Source organism: Halichoeres trimaculatus, unplaced genomic scaffold, assembly GCF_033239565.1.
Source record: "Halichoeres trimaculatus isolate MK-OKI-2021-1 unplaced genomic scaffold, fHalTri1.1 fHalTri1_scaffold_14, whole genome shotgun sequence".
NCBI lineage: Eukaryota > Metazoa > Chordata > Actinopteri > Labriformes > Labridae > Halichoeres > Halichoeres trimaculatus.
This window is the reverse complement of record NW_027437192.1, coordinates 7,434,233-7,458,205: the sequence shown is the minus strand read 5'-3', so window position 1 is coordinate 7,458,205 and position 23,973 is coordinate 7,434,233. Positions and strand designations below refer to the sequence as shown.

Sequence of the window (23,973 nt, the reverse complement as noted above, 5' to 3'; positions counted from 1 at the left end):
ACCCACACTGAATTATTTTATTTCTGTTGTGTCAAAATGCTGATAGTGATTGTGGTTTCTAGAACTGTGTTTGTATTTTCTATGTTGGGCCACCTGTGAGATGAACCTTGCTAAAGTGCTAGGTGTGCCTGCACCCCCTAGTGGCCAAAATAGAGAAATTAAAATCTTAATTGGCATCACTCTGAGAGTGAATGGTCTGAAATCACATGGAAACCTGTGTTTTGAATTTTTACGCATAATTTACTTAATTATTTTTTCATTAATTATCCTACCCTGGAGTTTTTGGTCATGGTGACTACAATTTTAGCGTCCGGTTCAAACCTGGGGGGTATTCTGCCTCTTGACACCTGTACTCTACTTTAATTACTTAGATATGATACTGCTTTTGAGTCCTTGTGATGTATTGATGCAGTATTTTACATAGTAGACTCAGAAAAGAGTATAAATAGTCAGAAACTTGTTCCAATTTTTTAAAATTAGAAGTTTGATTCTTAAATAAAAGATTGTTTACTCTAATACAGCAGTTCATCTATCTATGTATCATTCTTACACTTTAACACATCTAAAATGCCCACCTTTAAAAAGGTATGATTAAAATCAGTTAAAGTGAAACAACAGTGGAAATATGTATACAACAAGTTTTTATTGTTCTTTATGAACAAACAACGTGACTACAAAGTGCCATGTCAACCATTGTTAAACTCAAGTTTTCATACAGTCATGTAAAGAAATATAAAACAGCCATCGATTCATGAATTACCTTACAACTGATTCTATGTCCAAAAACCCAAAACAATGGAGAGACCTTTAGCTCTTAAATGTAATTTCGTTAACATTAAAGTTACAACAGCATGCAAAAACAATAATGCCAGTGGTTTGAACATGACAATAAAACAGGAAACAGACAGACTGCAAAAATCTGTATCATCCATTTAAGCAATTTGGAATTCCTCGTTCACCAATACTTTTTCAGGGTTCCTTCCTGAGAGGCCTCAAGGGTTAAAGACAGCTGAGCAGCCCTGACACATGTAACATAAGAGAAAAAGACATTTTAAAAACTTGGTTCAGTAGTTTTATAACACATCTAGGCAGTCAAAACATCAATATGATTCTGAAAACTGTTTTAATAGAGTTTTGTTATCAGATAAACAGATAAAATTCATTTAGGAGAACAATGACTTACAAAAGAGGATCCAGGCTGATATGGTGGTGGGTAGTGCATGGCCTCGGGCTGGAAATGGGGCAACATCATGGGCCCATGGAGGTGGTTGTTATGAAATTCCACAGCTGGAAACCACATCATGTTGTGCGTGAATTTTGAATGCAAGGTGAAATTGTTGAGGTGATGACCTGGTATCTCAAATGGGAATCTGATGACAGGCTGAGGTGCATTCTGGGTGATTGCATGGAAATAAAGGGTTCCTAGAGAAAAAGATTAGACAAAAAACACTTAAAAAATAAAATAACCATGATTAGAAAGTGCACAATGTTTTATACAAGGAAGTTATTTAACTCCCTTAAATAAGGGAGGTACCCAAACAATATAACATTCCCATACAAGAGCAGAATTAAAAAAAAAAAAAAAAAAAAAAAAAAAATCCAACAACTCAAGAATGTAATTAATTTAGACCATCTTTAAGATCACCTTGAATTGACATTTTTACATTTTTGGTGTTATCTTTGGTTGAGGTACGAGTTTCTGGCTGATCTATAGTAGTCAAGTAATATTTATATTTTTAGATTTGTAATACTCTCACACTCCTGGTGTTTTCATCATGTAACAATTGGTGAATGGACCATTTATTTAAGAAATGTTTATTTCAAAGAGCCTGTGGTTTATAATTTTGTCGATTAAAAAATATTTTTATCATAACATAGAAAACGAGCAAATCCGCACATTGGACATTTTTAGAAGCTTAAGCATTACTTTTAGAGTAAGTTTTGTAAAGCAACCAAACATTTTATTTATACATTTCATGTTTTTATGATCTGCTTTATATACTTTAAGTCATTTTTTTCCATAATGTGTAGTATTACGTCAAATGGACTCAACGTTTCTACATAAAAAGAATAAAATAATCATGAGGCGTTGCTTCTTTTCCCGCCACTCTCATTGTCTTCGTGCATGTGCGCGCGCCTGCTCTGAAACCAACTGCAGCTTTATGCACGCGCGCGCCCAGTGTCCCCAAAAGGTATCAAACGAACTAAACAAATCTTAACCTGACGCAAATTCTAGATTTCAAACTAACTTAATGAGTAAACTAATTTTGTCTCAAAAAGTAAAACTCTGATTTTGTACATCATAAAAAATAGGATCGAGACAAAACCTAAACAAAACCAAATTGTTTGAATAACGGTTACAGTCCAGTCAGCCATTTTGCTTTTTCTAATATGTTGCATGTTAGCATTTGTTGTGCGACTTCGACTGTGATATTTTTTGTAACTTTAGGGGTTTTACTATCAAGGGTTAGAGATGACGGTATTAATCTATCTACATGTCTCAAACTGATAAACTTACTCATGGAAGTATGGTCTTCAGACGACGATCCGCCCACACCGGGAGCAAAGGGCGGCCCGTTTTTCTTCTCCAAACCGGCCTCAGACTCCCCTTGACCAGCAGGTTTGTACCGGAGGTCCAGGGGTCTCTCGTCCGAAGTGGCATGAGACACCGGGACAGATGCGGCCGACGGAGAAGCACCTCTTTCTGGTACCGGCGTCATGCCAGGTCTCTCTGGCACAGGATTTACCGCAAGGACAGTGCAGGTGCGGGGATGCTGCTCTTTAATCTTCGCTTTCCGACGCAGATTTCTCTGAAGAGTGCTGATCCGAGTCCGCTCGGTGATGAGATTACACTTCCGACAGACACATTTCAGGTAAGGACAAATTTTGGAGTGTCCCTTCTGCGGAACAGTTATCCCATGGTGGCGGCACCGGCTGCACTTTGGCTGCTTTGCTAGTTGCTCGTTAGACATGCCTTCAAATTGTTGTTGCTTTAAGTCTCCTGTGAAATGTGTGTAGATCTTTCTGACCCCAGTCATCCTCTTTATGACGCTTGTGACACGAGGCCCCATCTGAAAATGTATCATTTTTAGGGGAATTCTGGAATTTGATTGACATTGGCTCAACACACACACACACACACACACACACACACACACACAGAGACGTTTCAATCACAGACCAACTAAGAGCCAAAAACCTATGACACCTGTTACAATAAAGATTGGTCACACCCTTTTCCCATGGGAAAGTTTTTTTTTTTTTTTTTTCTTGTATGTCTCTGTGGCACTAAACCACAGCTAGTAGGCAGCTAAACAGACATTTTAATACTAATTTATTTTTAATTATGGTCATAAATGGTCATGAAGCTTTTGTTAACCATAAAGTAAAAACATTTTTACAATTAATTTCTATGTTAGATTGATTTTTAGAATAAAAGATCAACTTAAAATAAGGGGCTGATCGATATTTATATGCAAATGGGGCTGGCACAAAACGGGGGGGGGGGTTCCCATACTTGGGGTCTCATGCAACTTTAATTTGTTAAGTTTTCTATGCTTTTTTGTTTGTTTTCCATTTGTATTTTACTCAGAGGTTTTGGTTTATACTCCCCTATATAAAGTTACCCTGCATGGTCCACAATGGTATTTCCCGATAGACTGCGTTTCACACGTGTGCACACGTCACTTTCAATGCACACGTCACTGACTGAAAAACCCAATAGAGTAGCAGAAGAAGAAACATACACGAACAATTAAAATGGCTACTGTGAGGAGATCGAATCCTTGTATGGTTCGTTCTTTCGTTATTCTGTTTTAAAAAAATACAAATAATTAAAAAAAAAAAAAAAAAAGCGGACTTGTTTTTTGTTTTTCTGTTTTAAAACCAAAACGGAAAAACGGATCAACAGAAAAACAGACGTTTTTCTGTCTTAGTTTTAAAAATGGAAAACAAAAATAATAAAGATTGTGTCAAAATTGTTTGTGTAATATTTTGATATTAAATGTGAACATCTCTTTATAAAAATTAGACAAATAACTCACATTGAAAGTTTATACAGACATGTTCCTGAGCTTTTTTTTTTTTTTTACAGCTAAGTAACAGATTGCTAACGATCCACTCCATCTTATCCGTGCGCATCTGCGCACTCCCATGTATTTCAATGAGACAGTCAGTGCACAGTCAGCTGCTGTCTGATCTGCTCCCAGATAAACCAAGAAACATCAGAGAAGATGATTAAGTTTTTTTCCGTCCCTCTTTTTCACCTGTTCCGCCAGCTATGACTCATTTCAGGCGTAATGGCTTTGCGCTTTTATTTCTCATTCTAAAACCAGGACAGAAAAACGTGGTTTTTCGGTTCTTCTGTTATTCCGTTTTTCTGTTTTGGTTTTAAAACAGAAAAACAAGTCAGTTTTTTCATTTTTGTTTTTTTTTAAATTTTGTTTTGAAACAAAGTAACGAAAGAACGAACCATACATGGATTAGATTGGCCTATCGAAAGGAAAGTTCCCTTCATGCTAATTTGAGAAATCGTCATCATTATTGCCCTCTTTACTGCTGGTGTGATTATAAATAAAAATGTTGTTTATGGTTGGGAGGGGGTCATACATGTTTCTCCAATCCCTCAGGGGGGGCCATTGCGTTTTTTTGGGACGCTTGGGGGGGTATGGAAAAAATAAAATCTTAATCACCTATTTAAATAACAATCATCCCCTAAAGATACATTTTTAGATTAAAATTTCACAACAATTCTCACAAAACATGAACTGATTCAGTACAACACAATCAAACAGAAAGTGGCATCATTAACTCACACATAGAGGCACTTTAACTACAAAAGTGAAATCCTCACATCACTGGTTGATGGAGTTAAAGTGAGAAAAGCTTTGTCTTAAAAACCCAAGTTTAAATAAAGTAATCTGATACAAAATCTACTTTTATCACATTTAAAGCTAACCTAATTTAATAAACCAATCAAAACACTTAAGAGCATTCATTTTCATTGTTTATTTACATAGCATAGGGTGTTGCAATAAAATTCCTTGTCCCCATTTCTTTTATAAATACACCATTTTAACCAAGGCTTGATAACCCTCATTAAAATACATCCTTCAAACCTTTTTGAAACGTAATATTAAAACAAATGCTTTAATGGATACAATATTTCATTTTTGCACCTTTTTAAATGTTAGTAAATCATGCAAAGCAAGAATATAGAGTATGAAAATAAAGTGATATAGATTGCAAGTGTTGCTTTACAAAGTACACTTAAAATAAGAACAAGTATATGTGGTGAAAAATACAAATACTGGGTCTGGTGGCGAAGCTTAAAGATCTCTCTCAAAGAAATGTTAAGTAATGGCTTTTAGCATTAGTGCTTGATATAATTATTAATGTACATTACATACATTACTTGTCTGTGAAGGGAAAATAAGATTGAAATAAAGAAAATCTTAACTTTTACACATTCAGACCAATCATTTTAGCCCTGTGTGACTAACACATCGTTGACACTGAAATGTAATCAATGAGCTGTTATTATTTTAAAGTTAGATTGTGACATACAGTAGCTGGACTTTAAAAGGCTTACCTGAAAACACAGTATTCATTATGATACGCATTGCTCATGCATCAGTCTGTTTACAGTGTCACCACTGTACCACCTTATTGTACTCAACATCCCCTTTAGGTGTTCAAGAGTAGTTTGCAGGCACTTACAAAGCACGATTTAGGCCTTTAGATGACTTCAAGATTAGATACAAGTTTAAAATGTATTACGATTAAAACAATCTGATAAAACAGAATGAGTCATGTTGCTCTATTGTTGCATAAAATTATTGGTTACAGTCAAAGTGATGCCACGGGTCGTTGGAAGACATCTGAGGGAAGCGATGGAGATAACCTACGTAGACAAAATCTGAAAGAGACAAAATTGAACAGAAAATTAGACCTAAAGGCTGCAGAAATATGACACAGTGACAGGGTCACTGAAAAAAAAAACATAGGTTTGTAAGTCATAAATTCATAAGGAAAAAAACCTCCTCAGTAATGTATGAGTTAAATTTAGTGTTTCATAAATTCACTTATTTAATTCCTGGAAAACTTCAGCTTTTTATGGACTAAGGACTTTTTTATTACAACTTTAACCTTGTAATATTTTGTCTTATTCTGTAAAATTTCAATTGTTTTGTATCCTTTGCCATACATGCACTCAGATCATAATAAATTGGACTAAACTGTGAGGCACTAATAAGCAGATGAATTTTTTCTTACCTTTTAAAGTCAGAAAGGAAAGCTGGGTCTTGTGTGTGTTGGTCTTGAGGTTTGATGTGTTAAGTCCAGAACTGTTAGATGGTATTTATGGTCGTCATATGTTGGGTAATGTTTACAGTTTAGGGATCTTGCTCCTTGAGCTTGATGTCAGAAGATTAGTGTGTTGCAGTATTTCCAGGTTTCATGACGATTGGGAATGGAGTAGATATTGGCAGTGTAGCCCAGGAGAGAAAAGATCTTGAAGCTTGGCATCATTAAAGCTCACACTCGTAGTGTTTTTTCATCTTCAGAAGACTCCTTATTCTGCTCTGCAGAGTTGTAATTTCTCTTTAGCTAACTTTCTTTTTCATATTCAAAAATATACACATGTACAAAGATTTTTGTTTTGTACAACAAAAATTTGGTTCCTCTTGACAATCAGAATATTGGTAATGATGAGTTTTGGTTATTGTGTGGTACACACAATATTTTAAATAAGATCTTATTTGTGGAACGATAAATGCTAATGATTGACTTTTAAAACCAAAAATATTCAGAGTACACCTTTTGAAAAGACATTTGAAATAATAAACAGCTATTGCTTAAGCTGGGTAGCGTACACTCATGAGAAGGTCTGATGAGATAGCATTAACATAAGTAAAGGTAAGTATGAAATATACTATGAACAAAATGATTCAGCTTGTAAAAAAATTAAATATTAAAAGACTTGTAACAACCACATGCAGAGCAGAATAAAGGTAGCCCTTATTCCACTAAGAATTAGGCATCTGGTGAACACTGGTTTTGTAGTGTATCCTTCCTTTAAAATCATTCCTTTGTGACTCATTAGTACCGGCGGCTGTAGCTCGGTGAACCGTAGGAGGTGGAAGAGAAGGTTGTTGTGAAACTGGATCCTGTGGCATCAAAGCTGCCTCTTCTGGAGCCTGACCTTGAACCAGTTCTTGAGCCAGACCTTGACCCAGTAGCAGAGCCTGACCCACTCATGCTGTATGGACTGTAGAGTCCTTTGCTGGATTGGGTTGATGCTTCAAGTAGTCGCAGACCAGTTCCCTCCTCGATCATGCTTCTCTCCATGGCGTCCTTGTAAGAGATTTTAAGCTTGGTTTTAGGACATGTGAGGTATTTGGAGTATGCACTTACATCCCGTAACTTCTGTGCAGTGCGTGCATCTAAGGTGCCCTTCTTCACAGCCTCATCGATGGAGACTCTGCTGGTTGCGTCTGGTTCGATCAATCCACCAGTCAGATACTGGACCTCAAGGAAGCGCTGCCCAGCCTCGTAGTACAGCCAGCCTTTCTTCAGAGCTTGGGCTGCTGACATTTTGGTTTTGGTTCTTGGATCCTCAAATCCATTGCAAGCTTTCTGGGCAAGACTGATGCGGTCCACCATGATTTTATCCACAAGCCCTTTATTCATGGCATCTGTAACAGGGAATTTCTCACCAGTGTTTGGGTCGATTATACCTCCTGTGCAGGCCTGAGCTTCCAGCAATCTTTGACCTGTAATATTGTCTACGAGGTTTCTGTGTATGGCCTCTGTGATAGACACCTTCTCCAGTGTTTCTGTGTCTAAGATACCAGCCACAGGTCCAGTCTCCTCTGTTGGATCATTCCATGTAGTTGCTGGTGCTTTGATAGAGGGTACTGGGCTCATGGTGTAAGAGGAAGAGGAGCCAAAGGAGGATGAGCGTGATCTGACTCCGCTCATGTTTCCAGACAGCATGTCAGCGAACTCTGTGATGGACAGGGTTCCTGCACGGTACTGATCCAGAGCTGACTTGTCGATCAAACCTTTGGAGATTGCATCATCGATGTCATACTGCCGACCAGACCTTCTGTCAATGATCATGGATTTCACAACTCCATCAGATGAGGTGATGGTAATTTCTTCCCATTCACACTCCTGCTCTGCAAGCTCAATGTAGGTCTGGTGGTCTATAAGCCCTTTCTGGTATGCCTCATACACAGACATCTCTTTGCCCGTCTCTGGATCTACGATCACAACTCTGCGTTTGCGAACAGAGGACTTGGAAGATGTCTTTCTCTCGCGCTTCTTTTCTTTCAACAGCAGAAGTGCAAGGCCTGTTTCTGGGTCTATCATACATCTCTCCATCAGCTGCAGGTAGGTGAGATTCTCCTCAGTGTTGGGGTCAAAGAAGCCCTTTGTGTCATCAGAGGGGTCAGTGAGGATTTCATTCATTTCCTGGTCAAAGAGGCCACGTTCATACGCTGTCTCAACTGGCAGGCGATGACTCTCCTGAGGATCAATGATTCCACCAGTAGCAATCTGAGCCTCTAGCAGACGAATGCCATGGTCTTTGAGAATCAGGCCTTTTTTCATGGCCTGGAACAGGGAGATGATCTTGCCAGAGTAAGGGTCTTTGTAACCTGTGACAGCTCGTTCAGCTGAAAGGAGCTTGTCCTTAAACTCAGGGCCAACAACACCCATCTTGACAGCTTCAGTGACATTCAGCTTCAGGTTTTTGATAGGATCAATCACATACCCCGTTGCAGCTTGGGCCTCAAGGAGCTCAAAGGCCGTCCCTGGTCTGATCATATTTTTCTTCATTGCTTGGTAAATAGACAGACGGTCTTTGCCAGACTCTACATACACACCAGCAATACAGCTAGTTCCCTCGAGGAACTTCTTCAGGTTTCTGCTGACCTCCTCTACAGTGATGGTGCCATCAGTGAGCTCATTGTACATCTTTTGGTCAATAATCTGTGATCGGAGGAGCTCTTCCACAGTGATCTGCTTTCTGAGACCCTTGAAGAGAAGTCTCTTATCTGCCAGTGACAGCAGCCGCAACCCACTTTCTTTATCAACTCTGCATCTTTTCAGTAGCTGAGCATAGGACTGTTTTTCCTCTGATGTTGGATCAGTGTAACCTCGAACATCCCCAGTAGGTTCAGATATTCTCTCAAGGGTCTCCTTGTTGATGTGTCCACGTTGCAAAGCAACATCTGTGGGGAGGCGGAAGTTGTAATCAGGATCCATCAAGCCACCTGTGGCATTCTGGGCCTCAAGCAGTGCCAGGGCATAATCTTCAGGAACAAGGTCTTTTTTCATTGCCTGGAAGAGAGAAATGACTTTCCCGCTGTATGGATCTTTGTAACCCGTAACTGCTCTTTCAGCTGAGAGCAGTTTGTCATGAAGTTCAGGGCCAACAAGCCCCTTGCGTACAGCTTCATCAACTGTCAGAAGTTCGTCTTTCACTGGGTCGATCATGAACCCTGTTGCTGCTTGGGCCTCAAGGAGATTCAAAGCAACCTCGGGCTTAATCTTTCCACTCTTCATAGCCTGGTAAATGCTGATCTTTGGTGGACTGTCTGACATAATTCCAGCGATGCAACCAGTGCCAAAGAGGTACTGTTTCACTGATGGCATTTCCATCACCTCACGAATAGTGATCTTTTCTTGTTTCAAGAGGTTATATGTGTTCAAGTCAATGATTCGAGCACTGTACAGCTCATCGATTGTAACTCGTCGTCTTATTACATCACAGGACATGCCTTGCTCAGATTTTAGGGTCTCTCTTTGTTCAATGATTTCGATAATGATAATGAGCATTCTGTCCTTTGTAATTTGCCCCAAGCGATACTGCTCCATGAGGCGGCGTCTCTCCTCTTCTGGAAGCATGTTTGAGTTCATGACTTCCCAAATGGTCATGCTCTTTCCAGCAAAGTCCTTGTGAGGGATTTCAATTTGAGTGTTAGCCAGGTCTTTTTGGGCTTGCTCCTCTGTGCACTTATAAGATTTCTCAGCAGGAGTAGGGGATTCAACCTTTGTCAGAGGCAAGTAGCATAGACCAGAGATGGGATCTCTGGTGCATTTCTCCACCAACTGCTTGTAAGTGACATCTTCATTGGTGTTGGGATTGGTAAAGCCTTTGACATCGCCTGAGGGCTCTGCAAAGGACTTGGACATTTGTTTACTCAAATAGCCACGCTGAATGGCTACATCATTGGGAACGCGATGGCTGCTGAGTGGATCAATAATCCCCCCTGAAGCAGACTGGGCCTCGAGTAGAGGAATAGCATGCTCTCTGAGAACAAGCTCTTTCTTCATGGCTTGGAATAGAGAAATCTTGTTGCCTGTGTATGGATCTTTGTAACCTGTCACTGCTTTTTCAGCTGAGAGGAGCTTCTCATGTAGCTCTGGGCCAACAACTCCAGCCTTCACAGCATCATCCACAGAGTACTTCAGATTTTTGACAGGATCAGTTATGAAACCAGTTCCTGCTTGGGCCTCTAGTAGTTTCACTGCAGTGTTTTGTTGCAAAATGTTCTTTTTCATGGCCTGATAAATGCTTAGCTTCTCATTGGAATCTCCCATAGTGATACCATCTATGCGGTCTGTGCCTTGCAAGTACTTCTTGACTTTGTCAGTTTCGCTAACATCCTTGGGTGTCTTTTTACCCTGTTCGAGCTGGTCAAAGGTCGCCTTATCAATGATGTTGGAATCAAGCAAAGAGCGAGCAGTGACTGGTGCCCTAAGGCCTTCAAAGCATGCCTCATCCTTTGCTTTGTCCTCTGTTTCCTCAACCATCGTTATCACAATCTTGATCAACCTTTCAATTGTCACCTGTCCCATCCTGTACTTGCGTATCAGCTCTATTCTCTGCTCCTCAGTGATGTACTCTGAGTGTATGAGTTCCCAGATTGTGACTTTTCTTCCTCTGAATGGACCATAGTCCAGTTCCATCATTGCCTGGTTCAAAGCCTCTTTTGTCTTAGCCTCTGTGATCTGTTTGTCTTCTTTTGGCTTTGCAGCTTTCTTTGACAGAGAGAGCAATGGGAGTCCAGTTTCTTTGTCTGTGACACATTTGTTCATGAGCTGAGCATAGGTTGAATCCTCTTGTGAGTTAGGATCATAGTAAACCTTTGTTTCATCTGTGTTTTGGTTCAGGGTCTTGCTGATTGCTTCATCTAAGTATCCACGCTTACAGGCAACCTCATGAGGGATGCGATAGCTTTTCACAGGGTCAATGATTCCACCTGTCGAGAGCTGTGCCTCCAATAGACGGACACCCTGGTCTTTCTTGATGAGGCCTTTGTTCATGGCTTCAAACAGAGACACCGTCTTTCCTGTATATGGATCTTTGTAACCGCTTACAGCTCTCTCTGCTGACAGAAGTCTTTCGTGCAGTTCTGGTCCCACCAGACCTGACTTAACAGCTTCATCCACAGGCACTCTCTCATTTTTGACTGGGTCAATCACAAACCCAGTGGCTGCTTGAGCTTCCAGAAGATTTACCGCAGTTTCTGGTGACAGTAACTCTTTCTTCATGGCTTGATAGAAAGGCATTTTCTCCTTGGTGGGTTCGTTCAACAAACCAGCGATGCTTGGTGTTCCGTTCAGGGCCTTTTTCACAGGTTCCATCTCAGAGACCTCTTTGACTGTTATCTTTCCGTTACTCAGTTTATTGAACAAGTCTTTGTTGATAACCTTCGACTCTAGCAGTTCACTTGCAGTGACTGGAGCTCTTAAACCATTGAACACATTTGCATTGCTCTTCTCCTTGTCTTCAACAACAGTGATGACGATTTTAATTATCTTCTCCACAGTGATCTTGCCTGTCTTGTACTGGCGAATCAACTCTCTTCTCTGCTCTTCAGTGAAATATTCAGAGTTTATGACTTCCCAAATGGTGACAGTTTTGCCCTTGAACCTTCCAAAAGGCACGTCAAGTTTCGACATACTGAGCATCTCTTTAGTTTCCTGGTCTGTGAATGTCTTCTCACTTTCTGCAGCTTTCTCTGTTACTGGTAAGATCAGCATTCCTGTCTCTGCATCTGTGGTGCACTTCTCCAGCAGCTGTTTGTAAGTGAGTTGCTCTTTAGTGCTGGGATCAATGAATAACTTGCAGTCATCACTTAGGTCACTAAGTTTCTTGTTCATGTCTGCATCAAACTGACCCTGTTTATAAGCAGTCTGAAGTGGCACTCTGTGACTGTTGATGGGATCGATGATGCCACCAGTTGCAAGCTGTACGTCCAGGTATTTTGTAGCCTGGTCCTTCTCAATAAGTCCTTTCTTCATGGCCTCAAAGAGAGAGATTTTAGCTCCTGTGTAGGGATCTTTGAAGCCTGTGGCTGCTCGCTCTGCTGAGAGCATCTTATCATGAAGCTCAGGGCCAATTAGCTCTTCTTTTACAGCATCATCCACAGAAAGGAGTTTATTTTTCACTGGATCAACAATGTAACCAGAAGCAGCTTGAGCCTCCAGAAGCATTGTGCCAGTGTTTGGAGCTATCTTTTTCTCTTTCATGGCTTGGTAGACGCTCATTTTCTCTTTGGATGGAGTCAAGACACCTCCCACACCGTTCTGACCCTTCAGACATGACTTGACTTTATCGATCTTCCCAAGTTCTTGAACAGAGGCTTTCCCCTTTTTCAGTTTGTCAAACTCCTTTTTGGTCAGGACACCCACATCAAGAAGCCTTTGGGCAGGAACTTTCTCTCTTATACCTTCGAATGCTAAAGGTGAGTCTCCATCTTTCTTTGCTGCGTCCACTTCGACAGATCCATTGAAAACTTTCTTCGTTGTTCCAACCATTGTCATGGCAACAATCTGGTCCTCAGGAATCTCATCCGTCTGGACTTGAATCTCCTTCATTTTGGACGCAGTTGGTTTAGAGGCACCTTCAAGACTCTTCAGTTTCTCTCTGAGCTTCTTATTTTCCTCTGCCAGAAGTTTTTCTTGCTCAAGCCGTTTCTTTTCAAGCACTTCCATTTCTTTCTGCTTGTTGTTGATCTCTTCCTCAGCACCCTTTTGTTTCTTAACAGCTTCGTCCATGATGGCCTGAAGTTTCTTCTTCTCCTCTTCCATTAGCTTCCGCTGACGTTCTTGTTCATCCTTGAGAGCTTTGGCTTTGTTGACTTCATCCTCGAGCTGTTTATGAAGCTTCTTCTTCTCGTCTTCAACTGCCTTTTCTCTCTTCAACAACAGCTCTTTCTCAGATAGGAAGGACTGCTGTAGAATGGCCTTCTGTTGCTCAATTTGTTCTTTCTGGGCGCTTGCCATCTATTTAAGACAAACAGGAAACAAATCAGTCATATCAGTGAAATATCACTCAACCACTGCCTGTAACTCAAAGGAATATCTGAAACAGTAGCTTAACAGTTTTGGGGAAATAAGCTTCCTGTGCTGACACTCTAAGATAGGGCTTCAGACCTGTACTCTAAGTGAATCAACAGTTTCAAGTCAGTTAGCTTAGTGTTACATAAAGACCAACAACTTAACGCCACTACCTCCACACCTAAAGCTCTCTTTCAAGAGATTGTTTCTTATAGCAGAGTTTAGTGATATTTCCCACAAGGGTTGCTAGTCAGCTCATTGAAAAACTGGGCAGGACACAAATATGGAAGCTAGGCTATCTATTGCTGCCAATAGGGTCATAATTATTAAATTTTGAGTTTCTCTGTGCACTGATCAGCTGTTCAGTTCAACAGACTAAAAAAATATTCTGCAATCCTGACAGTGACAAAGGCATTGTAGCCATTTATGGGTTATACAGAGCTTGTCTGGATAAGTTAAAGTTTACAGAGGGAGAATGAAACTCAAATGACTAAAGGAAATAGGGGAGAAACTTCTGTGCTAGCTGGGGAGCAGGATAGGTCCCAAGTTACCTGGTGATGCAGGTGTTTAATATGTGAACACAACAGTGCATCAGGACCTTTCTAAATCAGAGGGTACATATAGATACATCTGACATTGCTAATCCTGCCATTCAACTCAGCTGTTTTACCAACTTTCTTAAAGGACCAAATGGGAATTTGTCCTTTGGGTAAGTTTTTAGGTCAAATGGAGATGAAAAATATCAAAATTCAGAATAAGAGGGCAAAAGTAAATTTGACTTGTACACCATGGAGCCAGAGGGTTTTGCGTACTGCGGGGGAACACATATTGTTAGTCCACCGATCACAATTTTCTGGCCGATCACCGATCTTTAAAAAGCCTGACCTGCCGATACTGCTTTGGGCCAATACCAATTTTTACTTTTTATTTTTTATAACTGACAGCCTTCAATGTTCCAATCTTATTTTATTGGAAATCATTGAACAATCCCTGTGAAACAATAAAATCTTTATGTTTTAACTCAAACAACCAATAAAGTGTCCTGAGTTTCAGGTCTCAGAGCCAAAAGCAACAATGACTGGCTGTCAGACCTTCCCAGAGGTATATAGATCAGTTTCAGATGTAAGGATGGGACGATCACCGATCCCCCAAAATTAAGGAAATAGGCACCGATCGATCAGTGCATGTCTAAATAATACAAACGATGAAAAAATACCAATAAAATACTACAAAGATAAATTAACAATCCTCTTTTCTCAAAACTTTAAAATATGACTTAGGCAATTATGCCAAGAGGCAAATCTGTCTTGTGTCTGCAAGAAGTGACAGAATAAAGTGACTTCTACTAACTAAGTGCAACCTGAAAACTTTTTAAATCGGAGTTAACACTTAAACCAACACAAGTGTTGAGATTGTTTTTTTTTTTTTTTAATGAGGGAAACTGTGGTAAAATGACTGACTGCAGCGGTGGATAGCCTAGTGCCTGTTCCTGTTCTTTGGATTGAGTTTTAATTAAGTGGCATAGCTGACTGGCACCCCCTATGGGTAAGACACAAGTACTTCATACAAGCACACGTCAAAAGAAATAAATAACTCAAAACTTTGTCTTGTACAGACACGACAAATGCTGGTCTGTCCTTGTCTTTCCACAAGAACATAGATATGTCTCAAGAAGTTACTCAATGATTGCTAGTTTGAATGTTTCTGTTTTCAGTTCATATAAATTGCTGGATGTTACTTAAAGTCTCTGCAATTTACATGAAGTGTTACATACGCTGAAGTTAGAGTGTTGTTAAAATGACTGTCAGTATTAATTCATGTGAAAATACCTCTTTGGATTTCTTCTGAAGCTCCTCCGCCTCCTTTTTCAACTTCTCCCTCTCTTTCTCAAGGTCAGCGATGGCTTTCTTTAAATCGTCCGCCTCTTTCGTGCTCTGCAGCCTCTGCGTCTCCAACTTCTGCACAACCGTCTCCGAGGTCAGTTTCTCTGTCTCTTGCAGACGTGCTTTTGCTTCTTCAGCTTGGTTCTTGAACTTCTTGGCCTCCTGTTCAGCTTTCGCCTGAGCATCACTGAGCTCTTTCACCTTCAGTTTCAGTTTCTCCGCCTCTGCTGAAACCTCCTTTTGCCTCTTGCGCTCAGCCTCGAGGGACTTTTGGAAACCTTCTGTCTCCTTGTCAAGGCGCTCCTGGATCTGCTGTTTGTCCTCCAGGAGTTTCTTCGCCTTCTCTTGTGCTTGGTTCTTCTGTTTCTGGAGTTCCTCTGCCTCAGCTTTCAGTTTTGTAGCCTCCTGGATCGCTTGCATTTTCTCCTTCAGCATCTTCTCAGCGAGCGCTCTCTGCTCAGCCAAGTCGGACTCAGCAGTCTGTCTCTGTCTCGCTGCCTCCTCGGCTTCCACACTGAGTCTTGCAGCATCCTCCGCCAGGCTCTTCATTTTCTCCGCTTCCTCTGCGAGTAACTTCTGCGTATTGTCTTTGTCCTTCTTCATGAGGCGTTTGTTCTCCTCCTCGATCTTCAGCTTCAGCTTTAGGAGCTCATCCATCTGCTTCTTCACCTTCGACAGCTCATCCTCCACCTGCGCCTTTTGCTTGACAGCATCATTAACTTCGCCTTTGACTCTCTGAAGCTCCTCGTCCAGCACGGCTTTCTGCTTATCAGTCTCATCCAGCTTTAGTTTGATCACCGTGAGCTCCTTCTCCACCTGAGACTTCTGCTTCAGAGCTTGTTCTGCTTCTTTTTTATGCTTCGCCATCTCTGCGTCAGCCTGCTGCTTCGCTTTAAGAGCCGCTGCTTCAGCTGCCGCTCGCTTGGCAGCTTCTGCTTCTGCTTCCTTCTTCAGCTTCTCTGCATCTTTCTGAGCTTTGGCCTGTTTGGCAGCTTCGTCCTCTGCAGCTTTCTTCTGTTTTTCAGCCTCCTCTGCCTTTTGGCGGAGCAAGGCCGCCTCCTTCTCTGCTTTCTCTTTGGCTTTTTCTGCAGCTTGTGCAAGCTTCTTCGCGTTTTCAAACTCCCCTTTCATTTTTTCCTGAGCGAGGCTGTCTTCTTTGTTCTTGCTGAGAACGTCATGAGCTTTCTTCTCTGCTGCGCTGCATTTCTGTGCAGCTTCTTTAGCCGCAATGACCTGCCTCTCCACCTCTTTCGCTGCCTTGTCCTTCTCTTTGTTGGCTTCTTCTGCTTTCTTCTTCAGGCGCTCCACCTCCTCCTTTGCAGCCTTGCATTGCCGAGCTGCTTCCTCCTCCGCCGCAGCGATCTTCTTCACCTTCTCCTCGGATTCTTTCCGTTTCTTCTCTTCCTCAGCAGCGAGCTTTCGCAGCTTCTCCGCCTCTTGCTCAGCTTTGAGTTTGCTCTTCTGCGTCTCATCTGCGATCCCTTTCAGTTTCTTCAGCTCCGCCTCCAGGTTGGATTTGTCTTTTGATGCTTTCTCAAAGTTGATCTTAATGATGTGGATTTCCTCTTCCACCACCTTCTTTTGCTTCAGGGTTTCCTCCACGATGTTTTTCTGTCTCACCAGCTCAGAGTCAGACGAGCTCTTCAGGTGCGTGATTTTCTCCTCGATGTCTTGTTTGTGCTGAGCAGCTTGATCCTCCAGCAGCTTCCTCTGATACGCTTCATCCTCAGCCTTCCTCTTCAGTCTTTCGTTCTCTGCCTCTTTGGCTTTCAGAGCGATCTCAGCTTCAGTCTTCAGGCGAGTCGCCTCGTTGATGGCAGCCAGTTTCTCTTTGAGGATCTTCTCTGCCTCGGCTCTCTGTCGAGCAGCCTCATCCTCTGCTGTCTGCCTCTGCTTCTTCGCCTCCTCGGTGGCTGATCTGAGTCGAGCAGCTTCCTCTGCGAGCTGTTTCATTTTCAGCGCTTCAGACTCCAGAAGCTGTTTGCTCTTCTCCGTGTTCGACAGCGTCTGCTTCTCAGCTTGAATCTTCATCTGCAGGAGAGAGTCCATCTCACTGCGGACTTTAGCCAGCTCATCCTCCAGCTGCTTCCTCTGCTTCTCAGCATCGGTCACGTCTTTCTTCAGCCGCTGGAGCTCGTTATCCAACAGGCCCCTCTGCTGCTCAGCGTGCTCAAAGTCGGACTTCAGTCTGATGCACTCCTGCTCTGCAGACAGCTTTTGCTGAGCGATCTGTTCTGCAAACTTCCTCTGTTTTTCCAGCTCTTTCTCTGCGTTGTCCTTCTGTTTCAGAGCAGCTTCTTCAGCTTTGGCTCTCTTCTTCGCGTCGCGCTCGGCCTCAGCTTTCTGCCTCTCTGCCTCCTCCTGAGTCTGACTCTTCTTCTGAGCTTCCTCCTCAGCTTGTAGCCTCAAGCGGAGAGCCTCATTTGCTTTCTGTCTCCATATTTCGAGCTCTTTCTCCGCTTGCTCCCGAGCTTTGTCAGCTTCCTCTTGTTGTCTCCGGAGTTTCTCGGCCTCCTCCTGCAGCTGAAGCACGGTGCCTTGCTCTTTCTTCAGGGATTCCTCCAGCTTGGTCGCCTTTTCGTTGAAGGACATGGACGTGGTTTGCAGCTGTGCTGCAGCAGACTTCACTGCCACCTCTTCCACAACCTTAATCTGCCTGAGTTTCTCCTCCTCGGCCTGCTTCATGCGCCTCTCTGCCTCCTCGGCCTGCATTTTGAACTTCTGGAGGTCATCCAGAGCTTTCTGCTTCTGTTTGGCTGCTTCTTTTTCTGCCTCAGATTTACGCTTCAGCTCATCTTCTGCGTTCTTCTTCTTCTGAGTCTCTTCGGTCACTTGCTTGCGAAGCCTCTCAGCCTCGTCCTGAGCAGCTTTCCTCAGCTTCTCGGCTTCGGCAGCTTTGTCTCTGAGGTTTTGTAGCTCATTCTGCGCTGTGGCTTTCTGTTTTGTCGTCGTCTCCAACTGAAGCCTGATGATGTGGATTTCCTCCTCGATTTTGGTACGACTGATCAGCGCCTCCTCCAGCTGCTGACTCTTGGACTTGATCTCCTGATCAGAGAGACTCTTCAGCTGCTGCAGCTCCTGTTGGATGTTCTGCTTCTGCTTCTCAGCCTCTCCTGCGACATCTTGCCTCTTGCTGGCTTCTGCTTGCATCTTCAGTTTGAGCGCCTGAGCTTCTTGTTCTGCTTTGGCCACAGATTTGGCCTGAGCCTCGGCCAACTGCTTCTGTTTATCTAACTCAGCTTGAATCTCGGCCATCTTTCTCCTCTCCTCTTCTTTGAGCTTTTCAGAAGCTTTCTGTATTAGTGAAGCAAAGAGGGAGTAAAGGAAATAGAGTGAATGTTTAAGGTGTTAGACTAAAAATTAAACTTTACACTGAGAAGAGTTATAAAACATGTAGCTACATGAACATGTAAATACATGAAAACACGTTACAGGAAATCATCTAGAAGAGAAATACTGTATTGGGAAATGCTTGTCATGTTTTTAATGTATGGCACACAGAATGATTGCTTACTTCACAACATGGCACGACACTACACTTCACTTTCATGCAGATATGTTTGATATTAATAGTGAAGAGAGGCTGGGTCACATTTGCTGGCTTTTTACTGATAACAGAACATTATGTGCATCTTGAATCAATGATAAAACTAAGTACAGATGTTTTCCAGGTCTGGAAAGTGAGTTGGTTTAACTGCTTTTTTAAAAATCTTTGAAGTTGTTTCATAAGTCAGTCACTACACAGGAAAGAAATGTAGAGGAGTCAACAACCAGCAGCATGCAGAAAGAAAGATGTTTGAAAACAGCCCAAATGGTTTTCATAAGTAACTTTTTACTCAGTTTTATCCGAATACAACAAGAATCACGAGGAGGAATAGCAAAGTGATGCAGCAAACAAAGCATGACTTCAGATTTCACGGAGAAGGCGAGTGACAAAACAGTGATGATTTCTACTCTGGGGTGAAAATGAGAGATGCGTTGTGTGACTGCACGAGTGATTGACACCTAAAAGGAAGGTCCAAACATAAGAAACCCTCAGTCTCTGGTAAAACTTACATTTATTTTTCTAAGGGCCTGTGTCCACTAACAGCGGTTTCTGCATTGGCAGCGTCTTTTTTTCAAACCAAACCAAGCTAGGGCAGTTCAAGGAATCGTGTAAGAAACAAAGTTCTATGATGGCCTGTTTCTGCAAGTATTTTTTTCTGCGGCAAGAGCGCCCACTTTCTATATAAAACCAGTAGAATTCAGAGTAATCACCACCCTGAGTGCAAAAGATGATTTTTATCCCTGTGCATTTGATTGTGACCAATCAAAATCAAGAGGAGGCGGGATTTTGGCTCTTAACATTATAGACAACAACGGCAGACAAGGATGTACCTGACTATTTTTCTTCAGTAGTAGAATTTTTGAGTGTTGATCTGCTGCTTATACCAAGACACAAATCTTTTCTATTGTTTTTAGATTTATTTTTAACATGCACTTGAAAGCACTTGTTTTGTGGGGAGCTCCCCCTCCACATGAGACAAGCCCCCTCACTGTACGCTTAAAAAAAAAGAGTCTTAAAACCATATTTATTCCCACCTTGGGACTCTTCTCATGTTGTAGTGTTTAATGTTTTTTTTTTTTTTTTTTTTTTTTTTTTAGCTTTTATTAATTATTAAATTGTTTTAAACTGTTTTAAGAACAATGAAACAATTAATTCAGTACCTACATCTTTGTTTTATTTATTTGTTTTATTTACTTTTTTATTCCTGCACCACCTTTTATGTACAACACTTTGTAAAACAATGTTTTTAACCTAGAGGCGCTACTGAAAAGTGCTCTGAAATTGAGGTTCCAGGTGATTCCAGCGTGCAAAACACTGTTAGTGGACACAGGCCCTTGTTGAAGCACAAAATCCCTGCATTTGAATGTTAGAGCAAATCAGTAGTTCGTTTTTTTGTAGCTTTAAAATAGTTAACCTGTTTCAATCATTAAAATAAATTGGAAAAAAAGGGTAATTAAAACTACGAAAAACTGTTTTTTAAAATGAACTCTTTAAACTGAACTTAAAAACATTTCACTGACTCCAATTCTTTTTATTTCATTAGAAAGGGAAACACAAAATTTTTTTTCAAAAGCATTGTCGATCAAATCAGGATCTTTTATGTTATTATTAAATTACCATAAAAGAAGCCAAATAAAGCTGGTAAATTCTATTAGAGTTGACATTTACACCCGCAATGCATTACCGTAATATCCATAATATAAGTCTTACAGGTTTAGAATTTGTATTTGAATTTAGGGGTCCCTAAAACCTACATAGCAGTCAACAGCATGCATTTTCTATGTGGATGAGCAGCTCTTTTATAGCACCAGTTATTATTAGCTACACTTAACTAGCTGATGCTGTGTATCCAGCATGCTTTGCACATTGAAATGGTCACTTGCTCTTGGAACGCCACGATCTGGGTAAAATACTGCCTTGCATATTTGTATAAAGAATGCAGCTAACTTTTTAGATGTCAAAAAGGTAACAAAAGAGAGTCTGATAAACCAGATTTTATGGTCTGAAAATCAGCTCCATTATTTAAGGTCTCTTGAGCCTGAACCTTCCCGTCACTACAGACAAAGATCAGATGTAGAGGGAATGACGTGAACTGAGGAGGTCTGTGTCTGAAATACCTGGAGCTCTGGGGTTTATTCATCTCTTAAGCGTGTGAGTAATACTCATCATGACAAAGCACTGGCGAGCATGTCAGGAGGATCAAACACAATAGAAAGTTAGAAAAGAATAAAAGGGGAAAGGAGGGAAAAGGAAAGGTCAGCCAAACTAAAACTTTTAAATCACAAGTGTCAGTGATTTGAGGAGGAAATTAAGAAGCAGACTCCAAACCAAAAGCTGGTCTAAAAGCAGTTTAGCAGTAAGAGACTGTGACTGAATCCTGAGTCAAATGCACAGACAGATAAGTATAAAGTGTAGGGGAATGAGACGTGCTGTAGTGAGGGTGTGATGTGTTACGATGAAACAGTTTGCTTCACCACTGTTCGCCGTCCTTTCAATTTAGAGTGCCAACATTTTCTAAGGATGACAAATTATTTCCCATACACGATTCAGTAAGCCAGTAAAGACGGTGTTCTTTGTGTTAGTGAGGATCTGCTGCTGCACGTCTTTGGAGTTCATACAGACTTACCTCTTCTTCCTCCAGGCGGCGCTGCGTGTCCGTGATGAACTTGATGTACTGGCTGGTGAGAGTTAACAGCTCACTGTAGCGCGTTCTCAGAGTCACATACTGAAAGAAACAAGGAGGAAAGAGGTTCTTTGGAAGAAATTTGATATACAAAGTTTTACACAAGGTATTCTGGGTTTGAATTTATCACATTATAGACAAAAAAAGTCATAGAAAAAATGTAAAAACGTACCTCCTGAATGATATCATCAGACGCACACTCCAGTTTTGGTTTCTTCAGAGGAGAGGCGATGGGATCTTGGAGGGCTTTGAAAGTCAAAAGCTGGAGCTCGTAATCCTAAAGGAGAAGAAAAACATTTTGAATCAATCCAAAAACAAAGATATAGATGATATTAAGCTGAAAATAATAAGAATAAGACGCAAACCTTGACAGAATCGATGTAGTCCTTCGCGTTTTTCTGGCAACTTTCCATCTTATCTTTGTTGAACTCGATCTCTTCCAGGAGTTTCTGTAATGAAAGATATTTTATCACTTTATTTTCTATCACTTTTTTCTTCCCGTCATAATTGAAACATTTTTGTAACAGATGTTAAGACAGAAAACCATAAAGAAAGCCAGTTTTCAAATGAGTCTACTCATCCTATTCCCTCACTGACCACCAGAGGGCATTGTCTCTCTCTGCTTTACTAAACTCTTTCCCTCCTGTACCTTCTCCTCTGCCAGCTGCTCCTTGAGAGCCTTGCTGTCCCCGATGGGCACAGCCTGAATCTTCTCCTGCCTCTGCCTCGCCTCCCCGAGCCAGCGGATCAGCCACTCGTAGCTCCCGCGGTACGACTTCATGTTGCGCCCCAGGAGGTCGAGCTCCCGCTTCCTGATGTCCATCTGCGCGAACACGGCCTGCCAGCGATCCAGGAGGCTGTTGACCAGCTGACGATAATGCTCCAGCTCGGCGTCGCGCTCGCTGTGGATCCTGTTCATCTTGTCGTGGATGCTGGTCGCTTTCTTCAGCTCGTCCTGGAGGCGGTCGAACACGACCTGGTCGGCTTCTGCTTCAGTCTGCATCGACTGACAGAGAATATAGAAGTTTAGCTGATTAGTTCGTAAAGGTAAAGGGGTTTGAATCTAAGCTTAAATCTTCCAAAATGAGGACGTACTTTCAGCTGACTGCGCTGATCCTCCACCTCTTTCTCCGTCGCTGGCACTTTGTTAACATCACGCAGACGAGTCTCGTAGTTCTTCAGGGTGTCCTCTGCGTCCTTAGTGTTTCTTATCACAACATCAATTGTCTTCAGCCTGAAACCAAGAAGTCTGCACATCAGAAAAAGCACTGAATCTAACAGGAAGACTTCAGAGACTGACAGAGCCTTACTGGTCCAGGTAGACAGAGGACAGGCCGTAGACGAGGTCCATCTTCTTCAGCGTGAGGTCCAGCTCTGAGCGCAGCATTGGGGCGGAGCTCAGCTGCTGAGGAGAGGCCAGAACCTCCTCGGTCTTCTCAGTGATGGTGTTCAGATCTTTCTTGAGTCCCTCTAGCTCAGACTGGACTTTCTGTCAGGGTAGAAAAAACAGAGAAGGGTTTGAGAAATTAGTTTTCAATGCAATTCCAGTCTCACTGCTTCTCGTCAAAAGTTGTAACCTCTCTTTACTGACTGCTGCTGACATCTTTATCGTTTCTAAAGCTGGTTTATGATGACTGAACAAACAAATCCTGTGTGTTAACTTGAAAACGCAAAGATCTGACCTGAAGAACAAGAATCTTGTTGTAAAGGTTTCTTAACGCGCTCACCATTTGCTCTGCTGTCTTCTGTGCGCAGGCTTTGAGCGGCTCTTTATCCACTGGCTGGCGGAGACGAGTCACTGTTCGGTTCTCACAACCCTCCAGCTTCAGACGGAGGTCCTTGATCTTCGTCAGGTAAGTCTTGCACATTGACTCATCCTGCTCTCCTGCAGTGAATAATAAATAGATCTGGATGTTATTTTTTTGCAAAAGAAGACAAAAAGTGTGGGAAACAGGCAGGTTGTTAGTTGTAGTCTTGGTTTTGAATCAGGGATTTCTAAAGCAGGTGAAATCAGTCATGGGAATAGAAACAGAGTATTTAAAGTTAGTTCCCCAAACCAATCCAGCAGCTTTTTTTACTTGAAGCTCCCGTGAGGAGTTTTATCTGCTTGCGAAACAAACTGAGATCAAAACTAATGGCTTCATAACAGCAAATCGTCACCCTATTAAAAAAATTGCCTAAGTCATTTTTTGACAAAAATGAGTTTTTTGTTTAAATCATCTCTTGATAATGCTGGCCATCTCTGGTTAAATTGCTTAAAGCAGGGGTGGCCAACCTGTGGCTCTTTGCCTTTCGGTGTGTGGCTCCTCGATCCATTCATAAAAAAATACATATAGTTATATATAGGTATGAGTAGTGGTGGGCTTATCAATCTAAACTATATATATATATATATATATATATATATATATATATATACATATATATGCCAACATTGGGATCAGTTGGGATTGATACTTAAGTTTCAGTTTCTCTTCTCTAGTTCGAATTTAAAAACACTTACAAAC

At 41.6% G+C, this 23,973-nt stretch overlaps 2 protein-coding genes across 2 annotated transcripts in view; both read right to left on the bottom strand.

The window, feature by feature from the left end:
* Positions 1–749: 749 nt before the first annotated feature.
* LOC141803491 (uncharacterized) lies at positions 750–3,113 on the bottom strand. Its single transcript, XM_074687568.1, has 3 exons — positions 2,519–3,113; positions 1,184–1,422; positions 750–1,019 (listed from the first exon to the last, which is right to left on the bottom strand). The coding sequence occupies exons 1-3, from the start codon at positions 3,084–3,086 to the stop codon at positions 993–995; spliced, it is 834 nt and encodes a 277-aa protein (XP_074543669.1). The 5' UTR covers positions 3,087–3,113; the 3' UTR covers positions 750–992.
* Positions 3,114–5,038: 1,925 nt separating this feature from the next.
* pleca (plectin a) overlaps positions 5,039–23,973 on the bottom strand; it is a 140,450-nt gene continuing 121,515 nt past the window's right edge. The window contains exons 25-34 of the mRNA XM_074687569.1: positions 23,194–23,351; positions 22,777–22,955; positions 22,562–22,700; positions 22,116–22,472; positions 21,832–21,915; positions 21,639–21,743; positions 21,410–21,508; positions 15,183–18,530; positions 6,274–13,299; positions 5,039–5,917 (exon numbers count right to left, since the gene is read on the bottom strand). Of these exons, the coding sequence (XP_074543670.1) occupies positions 7,099–13,299; positions 15,183–18,530; positions 21,410–21,508; positions 21,639–21,743; positions 21,832–21,915; positions 22,116–22,472; positions 22,562–22,700; positions 22,777–22,955; positions 23,194–23,351 (10,670 nt within the window). The 3' untranslated portion in view covers positions 5,039–5,917; positions 6,274–7,098. The remainder of the gene's footprint in view (positions 5,918–6,273; positions 13,300–15,182; positions 18,531–21,409; positions 21,509–21,638; positions 21,744–21,831; positions 21,916–22,115; positions 22,473–22,561; positions 22,701–22,776; positions 22,956–23,193; positions 23,352–23,973) is intronic.

Bases quoted from the DNA above. Each gene is read 5' to 3' on its own strand.
- LOC141803491 (XM_074687568.1), bottom strand. From the start codon at position 3,086: ATGATACATTTTCAGATGGGGCCTCGTGTCACAAGCGTCATAAAGAGG. The intron at 1,423-2,518 runs GTAAGTTTATCA...CTTTTTCTCTAG, and splicing joins TGAAGACCATACTTCCATGA to GAACCCTTTATTTCCATGCA. The intron at 1,020-1,183 runs GTAAGTCATTGT...TACATGTGTCAG, and splicing joins ATCAGCCTGGATCCTCTTTT to GGCTGCTCAGCTGTCTTTAA.